Genomic DNA, 26118 nt, shown 5'->3' with positions numbered 1-26118 from the left:
TGCACCAAATGGAAACAATTCTCTCAGGAACATGCAAGAAGATAACAGAGGGAAAACAAAGAGGAGACTTTCAGAAATTTAGGTGATTTTTTTTTTCCCTCCACACACTATTTTGGGGGCCTGTTTGATACCCTCTGTGTAGCCCTGACACAGACATTGCAGACTCTGTGGCTCCTTCTACATTCTCTGTTTCCACTGGTTGAGCTTTATGTGACTCAGATGCCCTGACATATTTTGACACACACTGATATTCTGTGGAATCACATTTTTTTCCTTTACATTCATCTCTTAAACCTATTAAACATACTTCCCTGTCCTCAGGGAAGTATTGCATTACACTTGCAATCAGTGCAGCAGCAGGGGGAGCATCACTGACCACAGTCCATTCATTTATTTCACCTGCAAATTTATTGTAAAACCTGTGAAGCATTGAACAAAGATGTCCACTAGATAAGATGCAACATCAGAATCTCAATATTCTTCGAGCCAGGGCAAGAGAAAACTAAACACAAAATCCTAAGAAACTGGTGATAAACTCAGTTGTGGTGCAGTAGCTTAATTGAGATGTTGTAAAACTACACATTTGGGTTGATTTTGTTTTGTTTTCACTCTCCCACGTGCATTGGAGATGCACTGCAGGAAGTACAGAACTGAGTAGGCTGTGGCATGCCGAGACATAATTCCAGTGGGGAGCAGAAACACCTAACCCAAGTTACCAAAGGATAAAAATCCACAATCCTGGTTGGTCAAAACCAGCTGCTCCCCCCCCAAAAAAGCTACCTGTGTGCTGGTGTTGGAAAAGCTATCTGGAATCACCCCCAGCAAACCCCTGCTGCCCACACCAGGCAGGGCTGAAGTTACTTGACCTCTCATTTTACTTCTGTCCAACATTGTGCAATCTTTTTGCAACTGCAGTAATGAGGGCAGCTCCCTTCCCACTTCCATCTTCAGAAAGCATGAAAGTCACATCACACTGAGGGGCCAGCTCCTTCACTGTTTCCTGCAGGATCCTAGAAAAACTGAAAGGGAAGGGAGAGAAGAACAGAACATTTCAGCAGCTGCTTTCTGATCTGAGAACTTTGTATTCCCCTACAAGCAAGAAACCTCAACCATTGCTTTCTTTTGCTTTTTCTCCTGTTCATGAAAGATACAATCTGATTGTGTACATAAATTTGCAATTTTTATTTCTCCACTTGACTTTTGTTCAGCTTGATGCCACACACTGCCCACATCTTCAGAGATCATGAAGGAGGTTCCCTTCTCCCAACTCAAAAGCTAATGCATCTGATTCTAGGCCTTGCTCACAGAATACTGACCCAGCTCCAAACAATCAAGACAGCTTTCCATCTGGGAGACTCAGATATTGTAGAAATCTACCAAAACACTGGAAAAATAAGTATTAGGTTCACTCAACATCCCAGAGAAAAGAGCTTCCCAGTGGTAACTGGAGTGACTTTACAATTTTTGATGCTAAGGCTAGGAAAGGGAAATGACAAAATGCAGTGAAATGCATTAGATCCTTTCCCCCTCTCAGGTTTTTAATCCTCTCAGCAGGAAGCTGGCACAGGCACGTTCTCCCAGAGCCAGCAGGCAAACAGCGAAGGGAAGCGGCCCCGCGGTACTCACTGCGGGTGGAGCTTGTACAGCGTCCCATCCACCCCCACCGTGATCTGCAAGCGCTCCACACCTCGGTTCTGCCTCTTCTTCTCCACCACAGCAGCCAGCCCTGCCCCACAGAGCCGGGCAGCCCTGGTGGACACAGCTGCACACACCTCCTTGACGGTGATGCTGTCCTCGCAGGTGCTGTCCAGCCCCAGCTGCCGCAGGACGCGCCGCACCTGCAGCAGGGCCAGCCGGTCACTGCAGGGAGCACAGGCAGCAGTCAGGGACAGGGCTGGCCCCAAGGAAACGGCACCAGCTCAGCTCTACCTCTCCCCAGTTCTCTCTCAAGGCTGGTTTCTGTCTGAATTTAGATGGAAAAGCTGCTCCTGCCATGCTCTTTGGCGTGTCAGGCAAAGGCTGCTCCTGCCATGCCTTCTGCTCCAGAAGGCACGAGCAGTGATCATCCACCTGCCCCCCAAAGCCATGAGGGAGCAGACCCAGATCAGCCACAGGACTGTTTCCTTCCTGAGACCCTCCTTTTGAGGCTTTCCACAGCAGAAAGGGTTTCAAATAGCCTAGGGATCATTGCAATCATGCACAGATATAGAGGTATGCACAAATTCGTGTATCACTGACTTCTTCCTCTCTTAAATAAGTGCTGTTTTAAGTCCCACAAGAAACACTTAGCCTGATGGCTAAGGCATCCCAGGTAACCCAGTTGTGTGGACAGGAAATGATTATTCATAAAATTACAACAATAATTCTGTAACTTCCCCAGTTTCTTATTTTTAACTTTTATTCTGGAGGTTGAGGATGCACAAAGAAGAAAACTGGAACTGACTTAATTCACTTCTTGAAGGAAAGGGCTCCACACACTTGCAAAAGACTGTTTCTAGGTGTCCCAGAAGACTTTAAGGATTTAAACCACGTAAATCTAACAACTTTACCTCTCAATCTGAGACAGGAACTTTGTTTCAAATATTCCTCTTTTCCTGAGTGATTCTGAAATGTGTCCTCTGAACAGCAGCCCCTGTTTTGTTAAGTCAATCAAAATTTGCCTTACTATTTCACCTAGGTACATTCCACTGGTCATTTTTTCATACCTGTTGGGTCAAAAGAGGAATAAAAATGTTCATTTAAAGAGATGGCTCTGTTTAGCATGAGTAGAATGTACATGCCCTGTGAACTCAAAAAAAAGCAGTCCAAGCTTGCAGAGCAATAGCCATGAAACTCCATTTTTCAATCATCAAAAATCTGTGACTTCGAGTGCAAACATTAATTACAACCTATTTACCTATGCCAAATGGTAACAGAAGTAGAAAAAAACCCTTGCAATATTAAACAGAATGTAGTGTTAAAGAGTCCACACTGAAGAGAAACTCCTCCCTGTCCCCGAAATAACTCACCAGTGAGTCACATCTAATCAATACTGCCTTTACCCAACAGGCTTGAGTTTGGAAATCACCTTAAAATGAGGAACAAAGCATAACCTAGACTTGGCAGGGAAATCTTAAAAGCTGCATGGTTTGGTAATGTTTTAAGATGAAAATAGTGCTGTGGCAACAATGTATGTCTTTGATTTTTCCTCTTTTTTTTTTTTTTTTTTTTTTTTTTTTGATATCTAGGTTACTTACCAAGCAACAAAAAAAACTGCAATATTAAAATTTCCTTTCTGATTATTCATTCATTAAGCACATTTTAAAAAGCAGCCAGTGGCTCTCGAAGACTGACTTCATCAGGCTCTTGGCATTAGGACCACCACCTTTACCTCTGTTTCCCTGGGTTTAGGGAGCCTTCATCTACTTCTCTGTCATATTTTGTCCTGATGTGGTCAATGCAGCCATTGTCACCAAATGCTCCCCATTCTGTATTAATGCACATTTTTCCTTCATTCCCTTCCACTATTTCTATGTTTTTCATGTCCTCCATGTAGCAAACATTGGTGCCTGTTCCTAGAAGGAAAGAAATGACAAGACTCCAGCTGGAAAAGTGAAGCAGCACCAAAAACTTATGGAAGATGATTGCAGTGCTCATCTTAAAGTTCTCTTTGCCACATCTCAAATTTCCAGGCCATTCTCTGATTCTATGCTTAGACATATTTCTGGATCAAAACCTGGAGGAACCTATTGGGGGAATCATCTAAAAAGCCCAACAAGAATTCATTCAGATTCTTTAAAACATTTGCTTGCTCCATGGCCCATGACCTGCCTGCACAGTAACTTGCCAAAACAAGAATTCATGATCTATCTGCTTGTATTCTTTTACCCTGCATACACTTGTTGGGCACCATCAGAGATTTGATCAAAAGTCCAACAGGTTCAGGAACATATCTGCTACAGATGGTGTTAAGTTTCCTGCTGAACACCACACCAATCTGCCAAGAACCCCAAGCAACTAATATATCAATACATATATACCAATATATCAATATATATATACTAATATATCAATACATATATACCAATATATCAATATATATATACTAATATATCAATACATATATACCAATATATCAATACATATATACCAATATATCAATATATATACTAATATATCAATATATATACTAATTTATCAATATGTATACTAATATATCAATATATATATACTAATATATCAATATATATACTAATATATCAATATATATATACTAATATATCAATATATATACTAATATATCAATATATATACTAATATATCAATATATACTAATTTATCAATATATATACTAATATATCAATATATATATACTAATATATGAATATATACTAATTTATCAATATACATACTAATTTATCAATATGTATACACTAATATATAAATATATATGTACTAATATATCAATATATATACTAATATATGAATATATACTAATTTATCAATATATATACTAATTTATCAATATGTATACACTAATATATAAATATATATGTACTAATATATCAATATATATACTAATATATGAATATATACTAATTTATCAATATATATACTAATTTATCAATATGTATACACTAATATATAAATATATATGTACTAATATATCAATATATATACTAATATGTGAATATATACTAATTTATCAATATATATACTAATATATCAATATAGATACTAATATATTAATATATACTAATTTATCAATATATATACTAATTTATCAATATGTATACACTAATATATAAATATATCTGTACTAATATATCAATATAGATACTAATATATTAATATATACTAATTTATCAATATATATACTAATATATCAATATATATACACTAATATATAAATATATATATACTAATATATCAATATATATACTAATATATCCATATATATACCAATTTATCAATATGTATACACTAATATATAAATATATATGTACTAATATATCAATATATATACTAATATGTGAATATATACTAATTTATCAATATATATACTAATTTATCAATATGTATACACTAATATTTAAATATATATGTACTAATATATCAAACTGAAATAAAAGGTGCTGGTTTACAGATGCCAAAGCCCAGCTCTACAGAGGTGCTTCCTTCTCACAGAGGCCACTTGACCACCACTGTACCTGCAATAAGGCCAATCTCACAGTTTGGATCCTCGTAGCCACAAGTCATCATGGTCCCAACAGTGTCATTCACCACTGCCACAATGTCCAAGTCAAACTCCTAGAACACAAGCCACCATCAGCAGTGGAATGCCAGAGCGAGGGTGCATTAAATACACCAAAGTGAGCAGAAAAAAAACCAGCTCACATTTCTTCTCCTGATAGCCTCCCTTAGCATATCAACAACATCTTCCCCCTCACAGTCTGTTGCCTTGAATCCTTTTGTCCATCCCACAAGTGTTCCCTGAAACAGAAGAGAAAGAAAGCCATGAGTGAAGACAAAGAGCAGACTGTACATTGCAAGCATCAGCTGTTTCCTGCCTCCCACCCCAAGGCTTTTTTTTTTCCCAGATAACATATTTCCCTGGACAGGTTACTGTGCCTGTCTAGTGCAGGCTGTGCTCGTGTACCCTTGTTGCTCAACTCCTGATGGCAGTGGCTCCAAGTTTTCTCAGCTTTTTGTCAAGGCACTGCACTCAGTACCTTCTAAATCTCATTTGGAAAATGCTTTTGTCATAAACCATCAAACACCCATCAAACATTAATGAATCTACTGTTAATTTTGGGTCGTTTCCTGAAGGACATTTGGTATGATCCCACAACTCCAGGCAACACCAATTTGTTTCTTTTCAGACAACAACCTGGCCTGACAGAGGTTGATTTCCAGGTTACATGAAGTAATTAGCTTTACACTTCCTAACTGGCTCTGGACTGACTGTCCAAATTAAAAAAAGAAAAAGAAGAAAACTGGGAGAAAAAGCTGATATTAAGAAACACCCTCAAGTTCTAGCAGCAGTAGAAGACAAAACACACAGAGCAAAATATTATGGGACACAGATGTGTCTCACTCAGTTTGCCATCAATACTGTGGCATTTGCTCCCCAATCATCTGTCAAGACCTAAATGCTAAGCTGTGGGTTTTGAAGGCATGTGAATTCATGTTTCCACAAGAGGCCAAGTCCTATTGCTATCCTCTCAACAGTGAGCTGAAAATTGAGACAGAGCAGACTAACTTCCAGGTTTAGAAGCTATTGTGAACCCCACCAGGACATAAAAACATTCAATAAAATAGCAGTCTCTCATTTCCCCAATATCTGACATATTTGACTAGAACTAAGCAGCACAACATCCCCTGCCCCTCTTGGAAATCCATAAATCTTTTCAGATAAGATAAAAGATATGATATCTGTCAAAGAGCCAACACTTCCAAGCTGAACAAGCAAGTTCAGGTCTCTCCACTGACACTCAGCAAAAAGCTAATGTGGTGCAGAAGTTACACAGTCAGAGAGCTTGGAAAACAACCTGGGACTGTAGCTGAGCAAGCAGAAGGAGCCATTTGTTATCTCTTGCCATTGAAGAGTTAAGGCAGCAAAAGGAGGTTCCTGGGTTATTAAAAATATGCACTTAATTAAAAATATGCTGTCATGGGGGCTTAATCTTCATAGAACAAAAACAAGTTCGTGTCCACCACTTAGAAGAAGTGAAAGTTCTGCCTCCCATAGGAGGGCAGGTGGATAACAGGGGGTGATAACTTTCTCATGAAACACAACTGATTTGCAAAGTAAAGTAATACATTCTCCAGACCAACAAGTCAGCCTTGCCCAAAATGATGTAATTTACCAAGCAGCTGCCATCTGACCCTCCTGTGCTGCAGCTCTCACCTTGTCAATGCTGGCTTGCCTGCAGGGGAAGGAGAAGGTGAAGCCCAGAGGAAGCCGAGCACCTTTAATCCCCATATACTCCAGAAAGTCTGCTATGCACTGGACAATGTGGTCAAAGAGCTGGAAGGAAAGAAGAAGCATAAAAATCTCATCTTTAATCCCATATAATGGGGCTTGGCTGGATCAGTGAAACATTCATTTCAGATTACCTCTTCTCCTGTCCCTTGCATGATCTCCAAAGGAATGGCAAAGATTTTGTTATACATTTGCACTGATCTTCTTCTCCCGCTTTTGATTTTCACCAGCAGAACCCTGAAATTTGTGCCACCAAGGTCAAGGGCAAGGAACTTTCCTTTTTCTGAAGGAGAAGAAAGGTATTTCATTTTGGTGCTTCTACTAGCACGTTTGCCAGTCAGAACAACATACTGATGATAATAGCACTCTGCTCCCCATGGCATTTATCCCATCAAGCCTGCTAGCATGGGGCTGAAGATAACAGATAACACAGCAGGAAGCACCAGTTTGACAACATAAATCCCCCTGGCTTGTGCCAGTTTAATTAGATACCCCCTCCCACCAAAAACAGACACTCAGCTTTCCTGACCCCCGCAGGCGCTCAGAGCCAACCTCACCCGTTCCATCGGGCGTCCCGCACACGTACGTGGGCAGCATCTTCACCGTGGCCTGGGCTTGCGTCTCCCTCTTCAGCCCATACTCCAGCTCAGCCCTCATGCTGTCCCTCACCTCCTGCAGGGTGCTGGGGGGCAGCAGGAAGGGAGCCAGGGTGGCGTCGAGGCGCCGGCGCTGGCTGGCCAGCCTGCGTGCCACCGCCGTCACCACGGCGGCCCCGCGGCCGCTGCCGCTCGGCGACAGCAGGAACCGCACGTCACACGTGGGCACCAGCCTCCTCACCACCTTGTGCAGGCGCTTGGCGTACCTGGCAGGGACACAGAGTTCCTCCCTGAGGCTCCCACAGGGCTTCGGGGCATGGTTTGCTGTTGGGGACACCAATATTGTGTGCGGGACGTGCCTTGGCTTGACTGGTCTTGCGTTGGACCAAACAGAGGCACTGTGGTGTTCCACCCCACAGACACTTTTGGCCATGGCTGTGTGGTGTTCCACCCCACAGACACTTTTGGCCATGGGTGTGTGGTGTTCCACCCCAGAGACACTTTTGGCCATGGCTGTGTGGTGTTTCAGCCCACAGACACTTTTGGCCAGGGGTGTGTGGTGTTCCACCCCACAGACACTTTTGGCCATGGCACTGTGGTGTTCCACCCCACAGACACTTTTGGCCATGGCTCTGTGGTGTTTCACCCCACAGACACTTTTGGCCATGGCTGTGTGGTGTTTCACCCCAGGGACACTTTTGGCTGGCTGGGTGCTGCAGCTGGGCACGTGGGGACAAGTCCAGGCCTGCAGGAGCTCTGATGGTGGCAGGATGGAGCCTCCTCCCTTAAGAGGGGCTGCTCCTCAGGTTTCCCTCTGTGGAGAAGCTTTCAGGTGATGGTGAAGGAAAGGAGTCGGTTCTGATGGAGGGTTTGGATCAGAGCTTTATTCTGGCCCACAGCCTCTGAACCCAGCCCCAGCTCCAGCAGAACTCCCTGACAGCATGGTTGCTGTTCCTTTTAACCCAGGGAGAGGGCAGGGAAGGGGTAGGGAGCCACCAGCCAGGTACAGGAGAGGAGATCTCAAGGGACAAAGGACACCTGGATGGCCCAATGTGCCCCGGGGGTAGAGGGCATCCTTTGAATCTGCCAATCACTCCATGCCCCTCTGGAATTCCAGGATTGACAGACAGTGCTTGTCAGGGGTCAGGGTGGGGAAAGGAGAGGTGACTGACACACCTGGGAGGGAATCTTCACGGGAGGAACCCGGGGTTCTGAGGCAAACCCTGAAATCACATTACTTCATCTCCAGCTGCAATCAGGCCTCCAACCAGTTTGGGGGAATGGCTGGAGGAGGTTTCCGGTTTGGGAAAGCACAGGTTGAAAAACAGGGAAGTAGTGGAGGGAGAAAGAAAGAAAGAAAGAAAAGAAAAAAACCACAGTGAACTGCAAGTGTCCTAGGGGCCCAGGAGTCACTTGAGAAATCAGCTGCATTTCCTCCAACACCATTATTCCAGGTGTCATGTTCCTCACAGAATCACTGGGTTGGAAGGGACCTCCAAGATCACTGAGTCCAACCCAGCCCCAACACCTCAACTCAACCCTGGCACCCAGTGCCACATCCAGTCTGTTTTTTAAACACATCCAGGGATGGTGCCTCCACCACCTCCCTGGGCAGGCCATTCCAGAACTTTGTCACTCTTTTCCTAATATCCAACCTATAATTCCCTTGGTGTAGCTTGAGACTGTGTCCTCTTGTTCTGCCAGTGCTGCCTGGAGAAAGAGCCCAGCCCCAGCTGACTGCAACCACCCTTCATGGAGTTGTAGAGAGTGATAAGGTCACCCCTGAGTCTCCTTTTGTCCAGGCTGAGCACCCCCAGCTCCAGCCCCACTCCAAATTCTAAAGCTCCTGGGACAGCTTTGCACTGCCAAAGCCAGTCAGACCTCACCCCAAAGCTGAAGCAAAACCGGCAGTTCTCTGAAAAGCCACACACACGAGGAGATGGAGGCTCTTGGCAATCATCAAATCCTCTTTGCTACTCACTTGGGGTGGGTTTTGTAGAGCCCCCCATCAATCCCAACAGTGGTTCTCATCCTCAGCAGCTTTTTGTTCTCCCTGAGGCGGGTCAGGATGGCAGCCAGGGCGGCGGCGCAGAGGTTGGCCGAGCGGAAGGAAACGATGGTGCAGACGTGCTGAACAGCAACACAGTCCTCCTCAGAGGGAAACAGGTTCAGCTCTGCAAGGATCTCTCTTGTGTTGCTCAGGCCTTCCTTGTACCTAACCCCAAAAACAAAAGAATACATCACCGAATGCAAAAACTTACAAATCAATACCTTGGCTCAAAAAGAAATGAGAGGAGACCACGACACAACCTGTCAGACAGCATCATTATGGGTTCCCATAAACCAGCAATGTGTTTGCCACTGCCTTCCCAGAAGTACCCAGGGGAGAGAGTTCAGTGCTGAACGTCCTGGGGTTCAGCATTTGGTGACACCAATCAGCTAGTCAAGAAGAGAACAGGATAAAACAGTCCAAAGAAAGAGAGCACAAGAACAGATATACAGCTTTACTCAATCCAACAGAGAAAATAATCTCTTGAGTCACAGTGAAGACCAGGATCCCTCTTCAAAACACCAGAATCCCAGTTTTCCATGCAGTCATCCATTAGCTGATTTATAATCTGTACTACATTTCCACAGCCCCAGTATTCCCACATCAGAGAGGCTGAAAACTGCAGCAGTCATCCCCCCCACTCAGCTCTCCAGGGAGGTTATTAAAACAACCTGCACCTGGGATGTTCACCAACACACTTGCTACTGTGGTACTTTGCTAAAACCATCTTACACCAATTCCCACTTGCAGCAAAGTCAACTTTTCTCCTAGGCAAAAGCAAGATCATGCTGAACAGTTCAGGATTGTTCCCAGCACTCACAGATTTTAACTCCACTTCCATTATCACTGCCGTGCTACTGAATTACAAGTTCTTACTTTTCCATTGCAGACACGTGTTTCATTTCAATCTTGCCCTTAGTAAGCAGAGCTGTTGACACTTTCCCATTGAAGAGCAGACCTTCCTTTGTCATTTTTAGGAGAATGAGTCTCACAAGTTCCCCCAAATACAGGCTGCTGATCATCTTCTCAAACCTGGAATGGAGCACAGGAAGGATTCCAGGTGTTCACCAGCTCCTCTCTTCAGCCCCCCACAGCATCATAGCAGACCCACCACCTGGATTTAACCCCACATGGGAGGCTGTAGCAGCAATCCCTTGGCTTGTTCTATTGAAATTTACCAATATTGTGGACAGGACGTGCCTTGGCTTGTCCCTCAACCCTTGGTGCTGAACCCAAATAGCAGCACTGTGGTGTTCCACCCTAGAGACACTTTTGGCCATGGCTGTGTGGTGTTCCACCCCAGAGACACTTTTGGCCATGGCTGTGTGGTGTTCCACCCCAGAGACACTTTTGGCCATGGCTGTATGGTGTTCCACCCCACAGACACTTTTGGCCATGGGTGTGTGGTGTTTCACCCCACAGACACTTTTGGCCATGGGTGTGTGGTGTTCCACCCCACAGACACTTTTGGCTGGCTGGGTGCTGCAGCTGGGCACGTGGGGACAAGTCCAGGAGTGCAGGAGCTCTGATGGTGGCAGGATGGAGCCTCCTCCCTTAAGAGGGGCTGCTCCTCAGGTTTCCCTCTGTGGAGAAGCTTTCAGGTGATGGTGAAGGAAAGGAGTCAGTTCTGATGGAGGGTTTGGATCCAGAGCTTTATTCTGGCCCACAGCCTCTGAACCCAGCACCAGCTCCAACAGAACTCCCTGACAGCATGGTTGCTGTTCCTTTTAACCTGGGGGGAGGGGCAGGGAAGGGGTAGGGAGCCACCAGCCAGGTACAGGACAGGAGGTCTCAAGGGACAAAGGACACCTGGATGGCCCAATGCCCCCCGGGGGTAGAGGGCATCCTTTGAATCTGCCAATCACCCCACACACTTCTGGAATTCCAGGGCTGGCAGACAGCACTTGGCAGGGGTCAGGGTGGGGAAAGGAGAGGTGGCTGACACACCTGGGAGGGAATCTTCACGGGAGGAACCCGGGGTTCTGAGGTAAACCCTGAAATCACAACGCAACATCCTGCAGCAGGGAGCTGTGAAAGGGATTCACCCTCTCCAGAAGGGAAATATCTGGATTACACTGAACCAGCACCAAGTCATCTCAGCTTCACTTGAGACAATTCCTGTTCCAAAGGGGCAAACACTGGAAAAGCACTCAGAGCTCAGACAGGGAGTCACTCACAGCTGTTTTCCAGGGTTGAGAGATCCCAGATCCAGCTCCCGATCGAACTCGGTGCGGAGATCCTCCAAAGCACCGTCGTCCCCGAAGGCCCCCCACTCGGTGTTAATGCACATCCTGCCCTCGTCCCCCTCCACCAGGCTGATGTGCCTCATCTCCTCCATGTAGCAGGCGTTGGTGCCCGTGCCTGGGGATATTGGATAAATCACTGTTTGTTCCATGTGTGATTTTTGTTTGGGAATAAGTCAGTATAACGTCCTTGGAAGGAAACACAAGCACATAACCCTGTGGCACAGGATGCTAAGACAGGCCACCTGCAGCCATGAAATCATCATTTCACAGTCAATGAAAAAAAACCTGAAATTATTCTAAGGTTTGACTTGTTCAAAAACATTTTTTTCTCTTTCCAATGTACTTCTGTATGCCTAATAAAAGACATCATAGTGCATGAAATGGAGAAACTGTGGAAAGCTTAGCTGGTACTAACTGCCAGACGTGAGGGGAATTCAGCTTTCTCTGGACAGACACAGTAATTTTCTATACAGTCAGCAGAAAAGTTTAGTATGCTGCTCACAGCTGAGCCCAGACAAAATGGGGACTGTGGTATTTGATGGCAATGTGATCAGCATAAAAGCAGCTGCTTTACAGAAGCCAGCCAGGCTTGAAAATCCAGCCCTTGTTTTTTCCATTTTCTTTCTGCTCTTTTCTGTATTGTGAAACTCCCTCCCACTTCAGATTTGTAGTAATGCAACAAATGAGAGGGGGAAAAAAACTCTCCATGGTGAACAGAAAAAATTACCAATTATGAGTCCAACTTCACATCGCTGGTCATCGTATCCACAAGTCATCATGGTTCCCACCGTGTCATTGACCAGTGCCAAAACATCAACATCTATGTCCTAAGAGCATAAAGATGAGTGATTAACAGGGAGAAAAGCTCAGAAAGCCTCCTCTGTGACAAAGCACCAGCATGCAGACATATTCCCTGGTTGCACTTTGAAGGCCTCATTCAGGAAAACTCCTCGCTTGAAAGACACTACTTCCTTTTACAACACTCTTCCCACAACCCTGTAAGGTTACAACTATGAATTCTCAAGAGTTTCACCAGCCTCTTTGCTTGAAGGATTTGTTTGTCCCCAGTCCCACCTCATTTGCCAGAAATGTGACACGTTATTGGGGTGGGTGTTGTAATGCTGTGCTTACAGGCTGTGTGAAAGGACAACATCCTCTGCACCTGAGCAGAGCCCACCAAGTGGGACAGAAAACACACACAAATGCAGCCACAGCTGGGCAGCAATACCACACTCAAGAAGAAAAGTCCTTCCATTGTGCAGTTTCCTCTTTGCCATGAAGTCATCAAGATGTGGAAAGATGCTTTGTGTTTCTTGGCTGGTGTTACCAATAGCACCAAACATGAAAAGCAAGGCTTTCCAAAATTTTAAAACACAGTGTTATTCAAAGGCTGTAGGCTAGTTCAAGGGCAGATTTAATCATGTCTAACTGCTGACCTTAAAAATTGCCATCAGTGGCTCCACCCTACAGACTGAAGGGGACAGGCAAGCCCTGGTGGGGTTAGGTGTGCCAGTCTGAGATGGCAGAGTCCCCCTACCAGCCCTCATGCCACCAGCCAGGCTGTGAAACACAGTGTGTGAAATTATTGAGTGCTTTATATCTCGCCCTGCAGTTTCACCAGAGGCTGCCTTGGGCTGGGACAGTCACAAGGGGACAACCATCACTGGGGATGGCCACAAAGCATGGCTCAGGGGCTGCTGGTGAGCTGTCACAGCCTGGCTTCAGGGTGCAGCTGCCCTTGTGTTACCAGGGCAGTCTGAATTACAGCTGTGAGAGGGGTTCAGGTCTGCCAGATGTGCAGGCATGCTGGGCACTTGCTACTGCCCATCCCTGAAGGATGTCTGACAGCTCTCAAAAGAACCCACACATCAAGAGATGGACTCCCAGGAGTGTTCTGGCTCAGCTCCTGCAGGTCCAAGACTTGCCTGGTGCTTCTGGAGGGCCCTGTGCAGGGAGCTGACCACGTCTGTGCCCTGGACTCCTCGGACCCTGAAGTGCTTTGTCCACTCGAGGAGAACCCCCTGAAAAGAAACAGTGCAGTGACCCAAAAGCACACAAACCACAAGGCCAGTCAAGACTGAAGTGTGTGGCAAGTCCATTGTTAAAACTCAGCCCAAATAAGTCAGAGCAGAACATCTTACCTTGGGGTGCCTGTCAGTACCAACACATAAGTCAAGTCACATCTTACCTGGGGGTGCCTGTCTGTACCAACACAACCAAAAAGGTACAGTCATAAAGTCCCAATTCTGTAAATGTGTCTCCCTGTGCTTCATTTAAGGCACATGTGGCTTTCCTGTGCTGATCACAGTCTACTAGCATTAAGCAAAAAGCATTTGCAGGACGGGAGCCCAAAGCACAGACCCCTAGAAATGAGAGAGGCTTAGAATGAGAGAACACAAAATAATTGCAACCAGCCCTTGGTTTCCCTAAAAAGTGTCTCAAGCAGCTCAGCTACAGGTATTTCCTATTCAGAATCAACTGTAAATAAAAAAAAAAACAACTAAGAGTGATTAAAAAAATAAAAATGTGTGACAGAAGTGCACATCTATTTCTAACAGTGTTAACACAGGGGCACGTGGTTCCTGTGGAATTGGGTACTGACTGAGCAATAGAGCAGCTTTGGCTTAAAGATGATGCTGCCTGGAGATGAAAAATGAATTACTGAAGGATAGCCAGGTCTACTTAAATACTAAAAGTCATCCATGCCTTCTTCAGAGAGCTATGCAAACATGACCCCAGTTAAAACCACCTGCACTCAACAGCTTCTCCAGACTCTGCAAGGAGCTCAGCTTGACAAGAGCGTTTCTTATGCACCTTACCTCATCCAGTTTGGTCTGTTTGCATGGAAAAGAAAAGGTAAAGCCAAGAGGCAACTTCTTCTGCTTCAGGTTTTTGGTCTCCATGAAGTCTGACAGACAGTCAGCAATGTAATCAAAGAGCTGCACGAGAAGAGAGGACAGTTGGGCAGTGTCCCACAGGCAGGTGCAGCAGCACAGTGGGGTGTTTGTGAGGGTTTCTAGGACGAGGGGAGAGATGAGAATCTGACTCCAAGTTCTCAGAAGGCTGATTTATTATTTTATGTTATTATATTATAGAAAAGAATGTAAAGGATACATCAGAAGGTTTAATAAGAATGATAAAGAAAGCTCGTGACTGACTCCTCAGATGATTGGTCATTAAGTTAAAACAAGTCACATGTTTGGATAAACAATCTCTAGACCACATTCTAGAGCAGCAAAACATGGAGAAGCTGAGGCTTCTCATCTTCCCAGGAGAAGAAATCCTGGCAAAGAGGATTTTTCAGAAAATATAACAGCAGCAGCACAGCAGCAGCAGTGCCCTACCTCAGCTCCACTCCCCTGGGTGACCTCCTTGGGTGTGGGGTAGAACTTGCTCTCCAGCTGGCTGCTCTGCTTCCCATCACCAAACACCTTCACCTGGTGGGCACGGAACTGGGAGCCACCCAGGTCCACAGCAAGGAAGTCACCCTCCTCTGCAACACAAGGGGACAGCCATCACTGGGGACGGCCACAAGGCGTGGCTCAGGGGCTGCTGGAACCCTGGCTCCTGAGAATTTGAGACTTTTTGTGCTGACAAGCACTGACCCCCCCCCAAAAGAACACTTCATTTAACCTAAGGCTGCATAGAGAAGACTTCCAAAGGTAAAAAACAGAACTGAAATCATTGGTGTGTAGTTTGAATAGAAGTGTGTAATATCACATAGTAGAAAACTTAGAGTTTATAGCTTTAGAATATAGTAAGATATATAAAACAAGAAAGAATAGATATAAAACAAGATAGAAGTTTTAAAACAGAAGCTAGTTCTTCTTCTTCATAAGTTTAAGAAGTATTATGTAATTAGATAAAAAAGTCCACATTGCGGGCCACAGATAATTAGTTATTAAGTTAAAAGTAAAAATAATTGAAGTGTCATTTCTTAATTAGACAGTTTATCCTTAAAAAGCCTTGTAAAGAGAGAGATAGGTCTGCATTTTTTAGTTTATTACAGTGAAGTGCTGTAGAACTCAGGGTTTATAAAACTGTAACATAAATAAGAACTAATAAACATCTGACACATTTAATCCTGACCCCAACAAAGAAAAAGAGCAAAGGCTCAAGAAGGTTCTTGCTGATGGCCACAGCCCAGAGCCCTCCCTCACCACAGCCAGAGCTCTCCTGATCCTGTGGGCCTGGAAGCATCAGAGAGAATGAGAGCTGGAAACCCTCAGCAAGGCTCTCAGGTCTCTCCTTTCAGCCTGCTGTGTAATTGCTGATTCAATTTTTATTTGGGTTTGCTCACCCTTCTCCTTCCACAGCAGCATATTTGCAAGCTGCAGAAGGATGAGCTTTGCAGCAAGAGAGGCCCAAAGCAGCTGCAAACCAGCCAGAGCACACAGGGGCTGCAAAACCATCACCTGAAACGTGGCACAAGCAGAATGTGGGGTCATTGCCTGAATCCAGTAGAGGATGCAGGGCTTGCAGACATATGTCAATGTAAGACTCAGCTCTAGGGCAGAAGTCAGGTTCCAAGTGGGGCAAAGCTAATTTGCCCCCCCAAGTCATCCAACACAATCCTTTTCCAATGTCTTTTGGTGTTTCTGTGAAAGTACCATTTGCTTTCACAGGCTTGCTCAGACACACACATCTCCAGCAGCAAACCTCAGGTGGAAGGACAGCGTGGCCTCACTGCTACCATAAAATTTGTTTATCCCTCACCCAGGAAAAGGCCCTTCCCAAAAGGAAAACACAGTGGTATGTGCCTAGCCTTGCAAGATCTTTGTTCCACAGTCCAAACATGATTAAATCTGGTCCTGAAAGGGAAGGAAGCAGAAAATTCTACCTGTAATACCATGGTCTGCTGTCAAAGGTGAGGAGGCAGATTGGGTTACTCAGTAAACTGTGACATTAGTCAGACTGTTAATCCCTAAACTGTGAAAGATGCTCCAAGTGAGTCATTTCAGTCAGCAACACTGAGGGCACCAAAACAAAACCTCAACGTTAAAAATAAATAAATAAATGAATGAATAATAGATATGATAAAAATAGAAGAAGAAGAAAGAAGAGGAGAAGAAGAAGGAGGAGGAGGGGGAGAAGAGGAAGAAGAGGAAGAAGAGGAAGAAGAGGAAGAAGAGGAAGAAGAGGAAAGAGGAGAAGGAGGAGAAGGAGGAGAAGGAGGAGAAGGAGGAGAAGGAGGAGAAGAGAAGGAGGAGAAGGAGGAGAAGGAGGAGAAGGAGGAGAAGGAGGAGAAGGAAGAGAAGGAAGAGAAGGAAGAGAAGGAAGAGAAGGAAGAGAAGGAAGAGAAGGAAGAGAAGGAAGAGAAGGAAGAGAAGAAGAGGAGGAAGGAAGAGAAGAAGAGGAGGAAGGAAGAGAAGAAGAAGAGGAGGAAGGAAGAGAAGAAGAAGAGGAGGAAGGAAGAGAAGGAGGAGAAGATCATCCAAGTCTGAGCTGTTTAAACCCACTGCAAGTTTTAACCAGTCTGGCAGTAAAATAACCAACAAGGATTTTTCTAGAGGGCAAAAACAGAAAAATCAATGTGATACTTAGAGTGGGCAGTGTGTCAATAGGATACAGCCCAGTTTGAAGCTGCAGCATGTCCTTGGCACACAGGAAAGGCCACACAGACCAGGAGAGCACCTTCCAACCGTGGCCTTGGGGGACAACAGCTCTTGCTGATGACACTACATGCAATTTTCCAGGTGTCCTGGCCTCAGGGGCTCCCTGCTGTTCCAGAACAGCATCAGAGACCTGTGAGACCTCAGGACCAGTGACTGACACTGAGATGGCAAGGGTTAAAAAAGTACTTGTTTCTCTCTGGCAAAGCTAGCAGCAAAGGAAGAGTGCCCCCTTCCATCCAGTCAGCTTGTGTATAATTTCTCCCAGACATGACTCATTTCAAGGAACTTGCCTTCAAATACCTTTTTTTTTATGCCATTAAAGCTGTTATTCCTCATTTAATTGCAGGGAAATTTCCATCAGAGGGAATAAAGTCATGTGGAAAGGTACAAAGCTAACATTTCAGTTTTCTGCACAGCTGGTTTACACCGAGTTCTGATCTTGGTGAGACACAGAATCCTGAACAAATTAACTTGGTTAAACCTGGGAAAAATGTCATTTTCTCTCAGGCTGCACTGCCAGGAGCCAGCTGAGGAGTTTTATTTTGGATGTCCTTACTTCAAACAAGATGAGCTGGTAGTTCCTATCTCATGTCCCAACCTTCCAGAGGACACTGCTGCACTTTGTTCAAGCCTCAGCTGAAGAAGCAGAGCAGTTCCTGGTAGACCCTCTCCAGGAGCAATTTTCCCAACAGAGAAGGCAAGGAAGGAAGGGGCAGAAGGGATCACTTTTTTGGGGAATTAGCAAAAGCAGTGCAGAATTTGGGGATCCCAGCTCTGAGGATGCCATGCTGCCGTCCCTGGGCAGTTTGAGGGTTTCACTGCAGCATCCTGCCCTCCCTGTAGCTCCAAGGCCAGGCCACACATCCCACGGCCACAGCAGCGTGCACTGCAGGCTCTGAGCTCTAGAGGCTGCCCTTGCCATGTCCAGCCACAGCTCCTGCAGCAAGGCCTGCGCTGGAGCAGATGGGAGAAGCTGCTCCTGAGCACTTCCCAGGTCCTTTGCCCAAACGAGCAGCTCTAGGTCAAAATCCACCTGGTGCAAGGGAAAACCCACTCTGCCAGCACTCCCCCGGGCTCAGAACACACACGTGCTTTCTCAGTGAGTAACCCAGAGCCCCTGGCTGCCCCTTGTCTCTGGGGGCTGTGCTGGGGGGCTGGCAGCAGCTCACCTTGAGAAGCAGCAGTGCTGAGCAGGGACTCACCTGAGCCATCGGGCAGCGAGCGCACGAACGAGGGCAGCATTTTCACTGCTGCCGTGGGGTTGGTGTCCCTGGCCAGCCCCTTCAGCATCTCAGCCTGGAAACGAGCTGTCACATCCTGCAGGACATCATCAGAGAGGCGCAGCTGGTGCAGGAACCTGTCCACCTGCAGAGAGGGAAGGTGGCACTCAGGCATGCGGGCTCCTTGCGCTTCATCTTCTGTCACTGACATACTTTATGAAAATCCTTTCAGTAGGATTTTTCTCCTGAGAAGCCTCAGAAAAGAAATGTAGACAATAATTATCTGATTGCTTGGAATGTGGTTTGGAGGTTGTTTACCGACAGGGGTGCATCTTTGATTGGTCTCATGTGAATTGTTTTACCTTAATGCCCAATCCCAGTCCAGCTGTGTCAGACTCTCTGGTCAGTCACAGGTTTTATAATTCATTCTTTTCTAGCCTTCTGATGAAATGTCTTCTTCTATTTTTTAGTATAATTTTAGTATGTCATTTTCTTTTAATATATCATAAAATAATAAATCAGTCTTCTGTAACATGGAGTCAAGATTCTCATCTCTTCCCTCATCCTGGGGACCCTCAAACACCACCACACGTTTTCGACCTCAGTGCCAAAGTTCTCATGACTGTCAGTGCTCCAGGTCATCATCAGGACATTCACTCTTCTAAAGAAACTTTGGTTTGGAAATGTTTAATGCAGCCTTGGTGAGTTACTGCCCAAAAGTTGGCCATCTTTTCTGATGGCTCAGTAAACTTGACAATCTATGTAAGCCATGAGATTTGCTGGAGACCCTGACAAGCTGTTTTCACACCCTCCTCTCCTGCTAGAGATGCAATGAACTAGAACTGCAAAGCATGTCAATCTGGTGAGAATTTGACCTCTCTCAGGCAGGTCCAGAAAATGCCATCAGTAGCCAAGCGTGTCAGCCACAACCCAAAAACATCTATTGAGCTACTGCTTCACTCCACAGACAATTAACTTTGTGGCATGCAAGGCTGGAACTCAAAGCCTTTTTCTCACCCCAGCTCTGCTCTCCATTCTCTTGTGATTCTAGGATTACATCTAAAACACATTTTTTGGGTGCAATCAATACCCTTTGTTAAAGGTCTGTAACTCACAGAATACATCAAAATAGAAGCCAGTTGAATAGAAAAGAGTTCAAAAGTATCTATGAAGCAGCTCATTCAGATGAAGTGGCAGGGAAGCTCATCAGTGTTTATGAACAGCTTCATCAGGGCAAAGGGAAAGTTTTTTCCTTAAGGACCACGTGCTGCTGGGACTGACACACACCTGCAGGGCTGTAAGCAGTGGGGCCTAGAAACTACAACAAAGGATTAATCCAGGGGAAAAAAAAAAAGGATCTGTCAACATCCAGAAGCTTTTGCACTGGGGAGTCAGACTTGGGTGCTGTTTGAACATCATGCAGGCATAATAATTGTGTGCTCCAAGTAGCTGGGTGTCCACTGAAGGGTCCTTGGTGTTTGCTGGGCCCCAGCACGCAGGACTTGGGGCCAGAGGAGAGAGGTGGGACAGCTGCCAGTGCTTTGCTGCTACAGACACTCAGCCCTTGCACCTTGGGCTGTGCTGTTGTGGTGCTTCATCTGTTCAGAGCATTTCATCAGTGCCATTTACATAGGGAGGTCTGGAGGGCTGGAAGGACACAAACCAATTCCCACCAGCAATATGGTTGCATTTAAAAGGCTGCATTGTTTAAACAGAGGGTGATGCAGGTTGTAGATAAGTTGGTCTCTGCAGCAGTTTGGACTGGCCACCTACTTTAATGAGGTACAAACTAATTACCTATTCACAGTTCCATTTTCAACTGATGGTCAGCAATGACCCACCTGAAAGAGCCAGGATCCTGAAAGTCACTCCAGCACTCAACACACACAGAGAAAGTGCTAAACTGCAACATACAATTGTGCCAGAGCAGCAGCTGCCTTTGGATACAGCTGTGCCTTGAAATTCAAATTTGTCTTTAGCCCTTGTTTGTGCAAGCACTTGATTTCCTCCAAGGGTTTTTTGAAGCTCCCCCACTGTGTAGATCCATCATCTCAGCCTATGCCCCCATACTGACTTTTTGGAGAAAATACAGTGACTGGAGAGATGCAGCACTCGTGCACTCTGCCACAGACCCAAACAGCCTCGTGACAGAAACTCTGTGAGGAAAACAACTCTCAAGAGTCATAAAAATTACCGTGTCTGTTTGCAGAGAACATGCACTAGCTCCCTGCTGCCCACAGACACTGCATTCCCCACCCTGTTTGCCTACAACCATAGGAGCAGACAGTCCTCTCCAAGGAAGCAGATAAGGCAGAGCCCAGGCAATCCTGCTGCCTCTCCAGCCTGATTTACAGCCTGAGCAAGGCCCTGCTCTCAGAACCATTTACCTGTGACCACAGGAATGGCCAGGCTGTGCTAAACCAAACTGCTTGCCCCCCTCCCATGGCACAGGAAGAGTGCCTTGCCTCATTTATGGAAACAGGACTCTTTTCATGGCAGGCAGGCTCTTGGTTTTGCCACCACAGAGCAAATAAGCCTGGGGAGGGAGAGGTGGGAAGACATTCCTTCTTTCTGTTCTGGACAGCCTTCCCTAGGCTACCTATAAGAGAAGTCTGAGGAGCATGTGGTTCCTTGCCTTCAGGAAGGGCTAGTGTGCACCTTGCAGAAAGACTTTGATTTTTTTAATGGGTTTGCCAGAATTCCTCTGCTCCCCTTTCTTCACTGTCCTCACTCAACTGCAGGCTGGTATTTCTCTGCAAAGCCCACTACACACAAGCACTGCTCCACAAGGTCTTTCTCCTTCTTAGTAAAAAGAATGAAGGAATAGTTCTGTCTAGATAAGAGATCAGCTCCTCACAGAGGGGAGGGGCAGCAAGGCCTTTTTCTGATCACATTAAATCCTAGGGATAAAAGAGCTATGACTGAGTCAGGGATATCTGGTTGTTAAGATACCAGTACCTCTCTCAGAATGCCTCTCTCCAAAGCAGAATTAATGGAAGAAATCCTCCTTGGAGCAAGCCACTCCATGTTTTGGGCACAGACAGGAGAACCTGGAGATGCTCCCTTTGCTGATGAGCTCAGTGATGGAAGCAGATCCAAGCACCAGGACCTTGGATCTCCCACCACATCCACAGACAGCCCCACCTCCCACCTTTCCAGCCCCTGGCTGGACAACCAGAGGATGGAGCCTGGCAGCAATGGCCACCTGCCAGCACTCCATGAAGAGCCCAGGAATACAGAGGACCTGCAGGGGACACGTCCACAAACCAGAGGACCTCTGACCCATGAAGCTCACAGGTCTCACATGGTCTCATGATGGACATAAGCCCCAAAAGCCATTTCAGCATGGCATGAAAGTAGATTAGGGAAGAGCAACCATCAGGCAGCTCACTCCCAGTACTGATAGCTCCAGATCTGAGCCATCTTGAGCTTTTCCAGCTGCAGTTAAAGGTCACATCTGTAAACATCAGAGTGATTAGCCAGTTTTGGATAACCAGAGAGGAGGCACAGGAACCCCAACACCAGTTGGAAATGTCTCCTGAATCTCAGCAGACCCAGACCAAAGACCACAGGGGTTTTCCCTATCCCTGCTACGTGACTGACTCCTGATTCCTGCTCAGATTGAGAGATCCCATCATTCACTATACACTTGCAAGGGGACTGTGCAAGAGCCATCCTTTCTGTCCTCTGGGCTCTTCCACACCATGCCAGATCAAGCTTAAGCACTTTCCCATACCAAAGGGAATTTCATCCATTACTAGGAGAGCACTTCTAACTGTGCAAGGAAAACCACTAAGCAGACCTATTTTCACACTCACCAGGTGGTTTAAGGTCTAAACACCTCCTACCCCATTTGGCTGAATGGTTTTAGTGGATAATGCCATTATATGGTCTGCATTACTCACTGCAGTCCCCTCTGTCGCTGGGTAACACAGTTCTTAAAATAGCAACCAGCTAATGCTGCAACTTACCTTTTTTATTTGATCCTCTTTTAGCTTTGTGAAATGGAAAGCTAGCAAGTGGACAGCAAACATTTTCTGGAAGCAGATGGATGAGTCAGTAGAGACAGAGCTGCTGTGAGTAACTCCAAAGCGACAGATCTTAATTCACGAAACTGGAGCTAGAGAAACTTCAGCAGAGGCATTTTCCCCCGTGTGGGATAGCAGAGTTCCTGGGAAATTGAGTCCAGAAATAAATCCATCCAGTGTGATCGGGTCAGTGATTAAACTTCTGCCTCTTTGTATCACACCTCCCCCCGACACCAACCCGAAGTCCCTCCCTCCCCAGCCACACACTTCATTGTGCCACAGCAGGCACCTGGAGAGCTGCCAAGCTGAAGGGGAGAAAAATCGATTTTGTTGCTGCCCCACTTGGGAATTGTTACCACTTCTCAAAGCAGTTGCTACGCAGCCTGCCCCGCTTCATTCCAGGGGCTGCCAGGCTCCCACCAGGCCGAGTGCAGCCGGGAATCCGGGAGGTTGAAGGGCTTTAGGAGACTTCTGCCTCTGCTCAGCACTGCCACTCTGAGACAAGCTCTTCTGCATGAATTAACTTCACTCTAGCTCTGCACAGTGCACCCTTATCTGCAGCTTTGTACCAATTAAGCCTCAGCTGTGTAAAGAGCAGAGACACACAGACCCCTGCCCCCAGCTGGAATGCCTCTTGTGCAATTCCCAGCAGGGAGGTTTTGGGCTGATTCTTCTCCCTCCTCCCAAAGCTCCAGACCAGTGAAGGTCTCAGTACTGCAAAACTGGGGAGAGGACAGATTTACCTGGCAGGCAGCAGTGTGGGTATCAGACTGCCCCACTGGAAGGATGCAAGAGCAGCTTCCTTACACCATCAGATTCTGACACAGCCTTTAACCATCAACTCTCAAATTTATTCTGAATACACAAGTGGTTCCAGGATTTTGTCACTGTATCAAGTGATATGGACTATGGAAACATCATCCCAAGGAAACTCGGTGAAATGCTGACACAAAGAAGAGGGAAATAAAAAAAAAAAAAGACATTCTCGTGGGGTAATTAGAGGCTCACTCTCAAACTACACCTACACACAATGTGTTTCCCCCAGTTACTGTTCAGCTGAACTGAGCACAGTCACTGCAGCCAACTGTCACCCTGAATTTTGCAGAATAAAGTAACAATTTAAAATTATTTTGATAGATTAGAAAAACAGCAGGGGGAGAAGAGGAAAGAGAGAGGGGAGTACCAGGTAATGTGAGGAAACACAAAGAACTAGTGAGTGGTAGGAATTGTCTAGAGATCCAGAGAAGGGCAGAGGCAGCCAGGCAGTAGAAAGGATGTCTGGCTACATCAGTTGACAGCCTAGAGTGGACCAAACCATCTCATGCTATTGAAAAAAAGAAAAAAAGTACAAGTGATCATGGTGGGCTGTATCTACAGGAGGAAAATCCAGAGGCACACACACCAACACTCAGCTCCACACTCAGCACCAGCCCTGGAAAGAGGACTCTGCCCAGTCCTGCCAGCTATGGCAGGGATCTGGAGGAGTTAGCTCTGCTGAACATCAGGAGCACTCACAGGTCACATTTTTTCAGCTTCTGATCACGAGGACAGATTGAAAGAGCTGAGGGAGAGGAACTCCCTCTGCAGAGACAAATCATACAGAACCTCTGCTAGGAAAGGTCTTTTTCTTTTTTTCTCCTCCTGCCTTGCATCAGGGATGAGCTCTGGACACTGGGAGATCCTGCCAGCTCTATTTATTTTCCATTATTCTAGAACAAGAGTAAAGCAGACAGTGGCTGAGCAGTCCATAAATAGGGCTTGTTCTAAAATTAGGCCTTTGATCTTTGAGAGAAAGAGAGAAAAGAAAGAAGAAAATAAGCCAGACTACCAGCCAGAAAGCACGGTTCACTTCTCCTCTATTCATCTTTTAATAACTGCTGGCTCGTTAAGTCAGACACTGACTCCCAGAGGGACTGTCTCTCTCCTCATTGTTTACCCATGCCACCCGAGTCACAACCCCTCTGGCCAGCAAAACTGAAAACATCACCTTTCAAGCTCCATCCCCCTTTGATCCAGAGCTCATTGTGTCTGTAATACAGTAGATTTATTTTTCATTCTCTCTTTTCTTTCTTTCTTTCTTTCTCTGACGGAGGCCACTGGAAAAGGATCTCAAAGATCTCAATGCTCCTGAACTGGCAGCAGGCTCTGTGAAATACCTGACATGTCAGAATCACTGTGGAAGCTGCTCACTCACCCTTGGTGCATCCCAGCTTCTGGCAGGCTGCTGTGCAAGAGAAGACAAGACATGATCTCACTCCCACCCAGACAGCAGCTCAATGTACCAAGGGCCCAACACCCAAAAGTGTTACAGCCATTTTGTACATATCCTGGCCAGCACAGGGGAACCAGCCCAGGCCCAAGTGAACAGATCAGCTCCAACTGCACACAGCTTGGAAGCTTGAGGTGATGTTGTTTTTCCCTTTTGTTAGACCTGCACCAATAAAAGTTATTCACAAACCTTCCCTTCCTGCTTTGCAAGGGCCAACAAGACTAAAATTGTAATGCCTCACTCTGTACTTTCTTTTCCTACACCAAACCCTATGGAGAATCCTGAAGAGTCTGGTGCTCATCTGCCTCCCACAGCCTTGCAAAGGCCTGCAGAGAAAAGGAGCTCATAGCTACAATGGGGAAACTCACAAAAAAGTCTTGAGTACATCAGCTAAATATGCTCCTGTTACCTCCAGAATGAGGTACCTTATCAATAAGCATTCTATTGTGAGATAAACCCATCTATCTTTGGTGAGGTATCAAAGGCAGTAGCAATGCTGGCTGCTAAATTTGGTATCCAGGTTAACAAGGAGGCAGTGGACAAGGTTACTAGTGAGTCATCAGGGGAAATCCTTCTTTGTTACAGCTTATGATGATGCCTCAGGTTTTAGCTTTTATATTTTTCAGATTCTGTGCTGCTCTAGTGTGTACTTCTGAGCGTCGTATCAGGGGATGGTGAGCTCTGTGCACAGAGCAGGGAGACAAAACAATTCCTTCTCTAGCTGGCACCAAGGACAAATGATCCAAATCTCAGCCCAAGAGCACAAACCCCATGGGCTGAAGAGAGAAAAACAAGGATGGGGCCTCATGGGCTGGAGCTGGAATTGGACAATGAACTCCAAGATGCAAATGGAGCAGAACTCATAAAAGTGACAGACCCCATGACCAGCTGTCCATTTTGTGCCCATTTTGGTTCACCTTGGGTGCAGCCCTGGCTGGGCTCTTGTGCTGCCCAAGGTGGATCCATAAGGCCTTTTAATAAATCCCTGCCTTATTCTTTAACTCTGTCTAGTCTCTATTCTAAAGTCAACCTTGACGAGGCATCAGTGATTCCAAAACCACCCCCTAGAACACATTCCCCCCTTCCCTGCAGTAGCAGCAGGTTCTTCCCCCATTATATTCCCATAAGTT

At 45.8% G+C, this 26118-nt stretch overlaps 1 protein-coding gene across 1 annotated transcript; it reads right to left on the bottom strand.

Annotated features, from left to right (window-relative positions):
• Positions 1-389: 389 nt before the first annotated feature.
• LOC132329643 (hexokinase HKDC1-like) lies at positions 390-22893 on the bottom strand. Its single transcript, XM_059850880.1, has 18 exons — positions 22663-22893; positions 18674-18836; positions 15201-15349; positions 14676-14795; positions 13782-13877; positions 12584-12683; positions 11788-11971; positions 10487-10642; positions 9542-9775; positions 7522-7826; positions 7099-7247; positions 6890-7009; positions 5377-5472; positions 5190-5289; positions 3371-3554; positions 2550-2705; positions 1627-1860; positions 390-1019 (listed from the first exon to the last, which is right to left on the bottom strand). The coding sequence occupies exons 1-18, from the start codon at positions 22723-22725 to the stop codon at positions 875-877; spliced, it is 2754 nt and encodes a 917-aa protein (XP_059706863.1). The 5' UTR covers positions 22726-22893; the 3' UTR covers positions 390-874.
• Positions 22894-26118: the final 3225 nt, after the last annotated feature.

This window comes from Haemorhous mexicanus, chromosome 7, assembly GCF_027477595.1.
Source record: "Haemorhous mexicanus isolate bHaeMex1 chromosome 7, bHaeMex1.pri, whole genome shotgun sequence".
Lineage (NCBI taxonomy): Eukaryota > Metazoa > Chordata > Aves > Passeriformes > Fringillidae > Haemorhous > Haemorhous mexicanus.
Note: the sequence above shows the minus strand (reverse complement) of the source record. Positions and strands in the feature narration are given on the sequence as shown.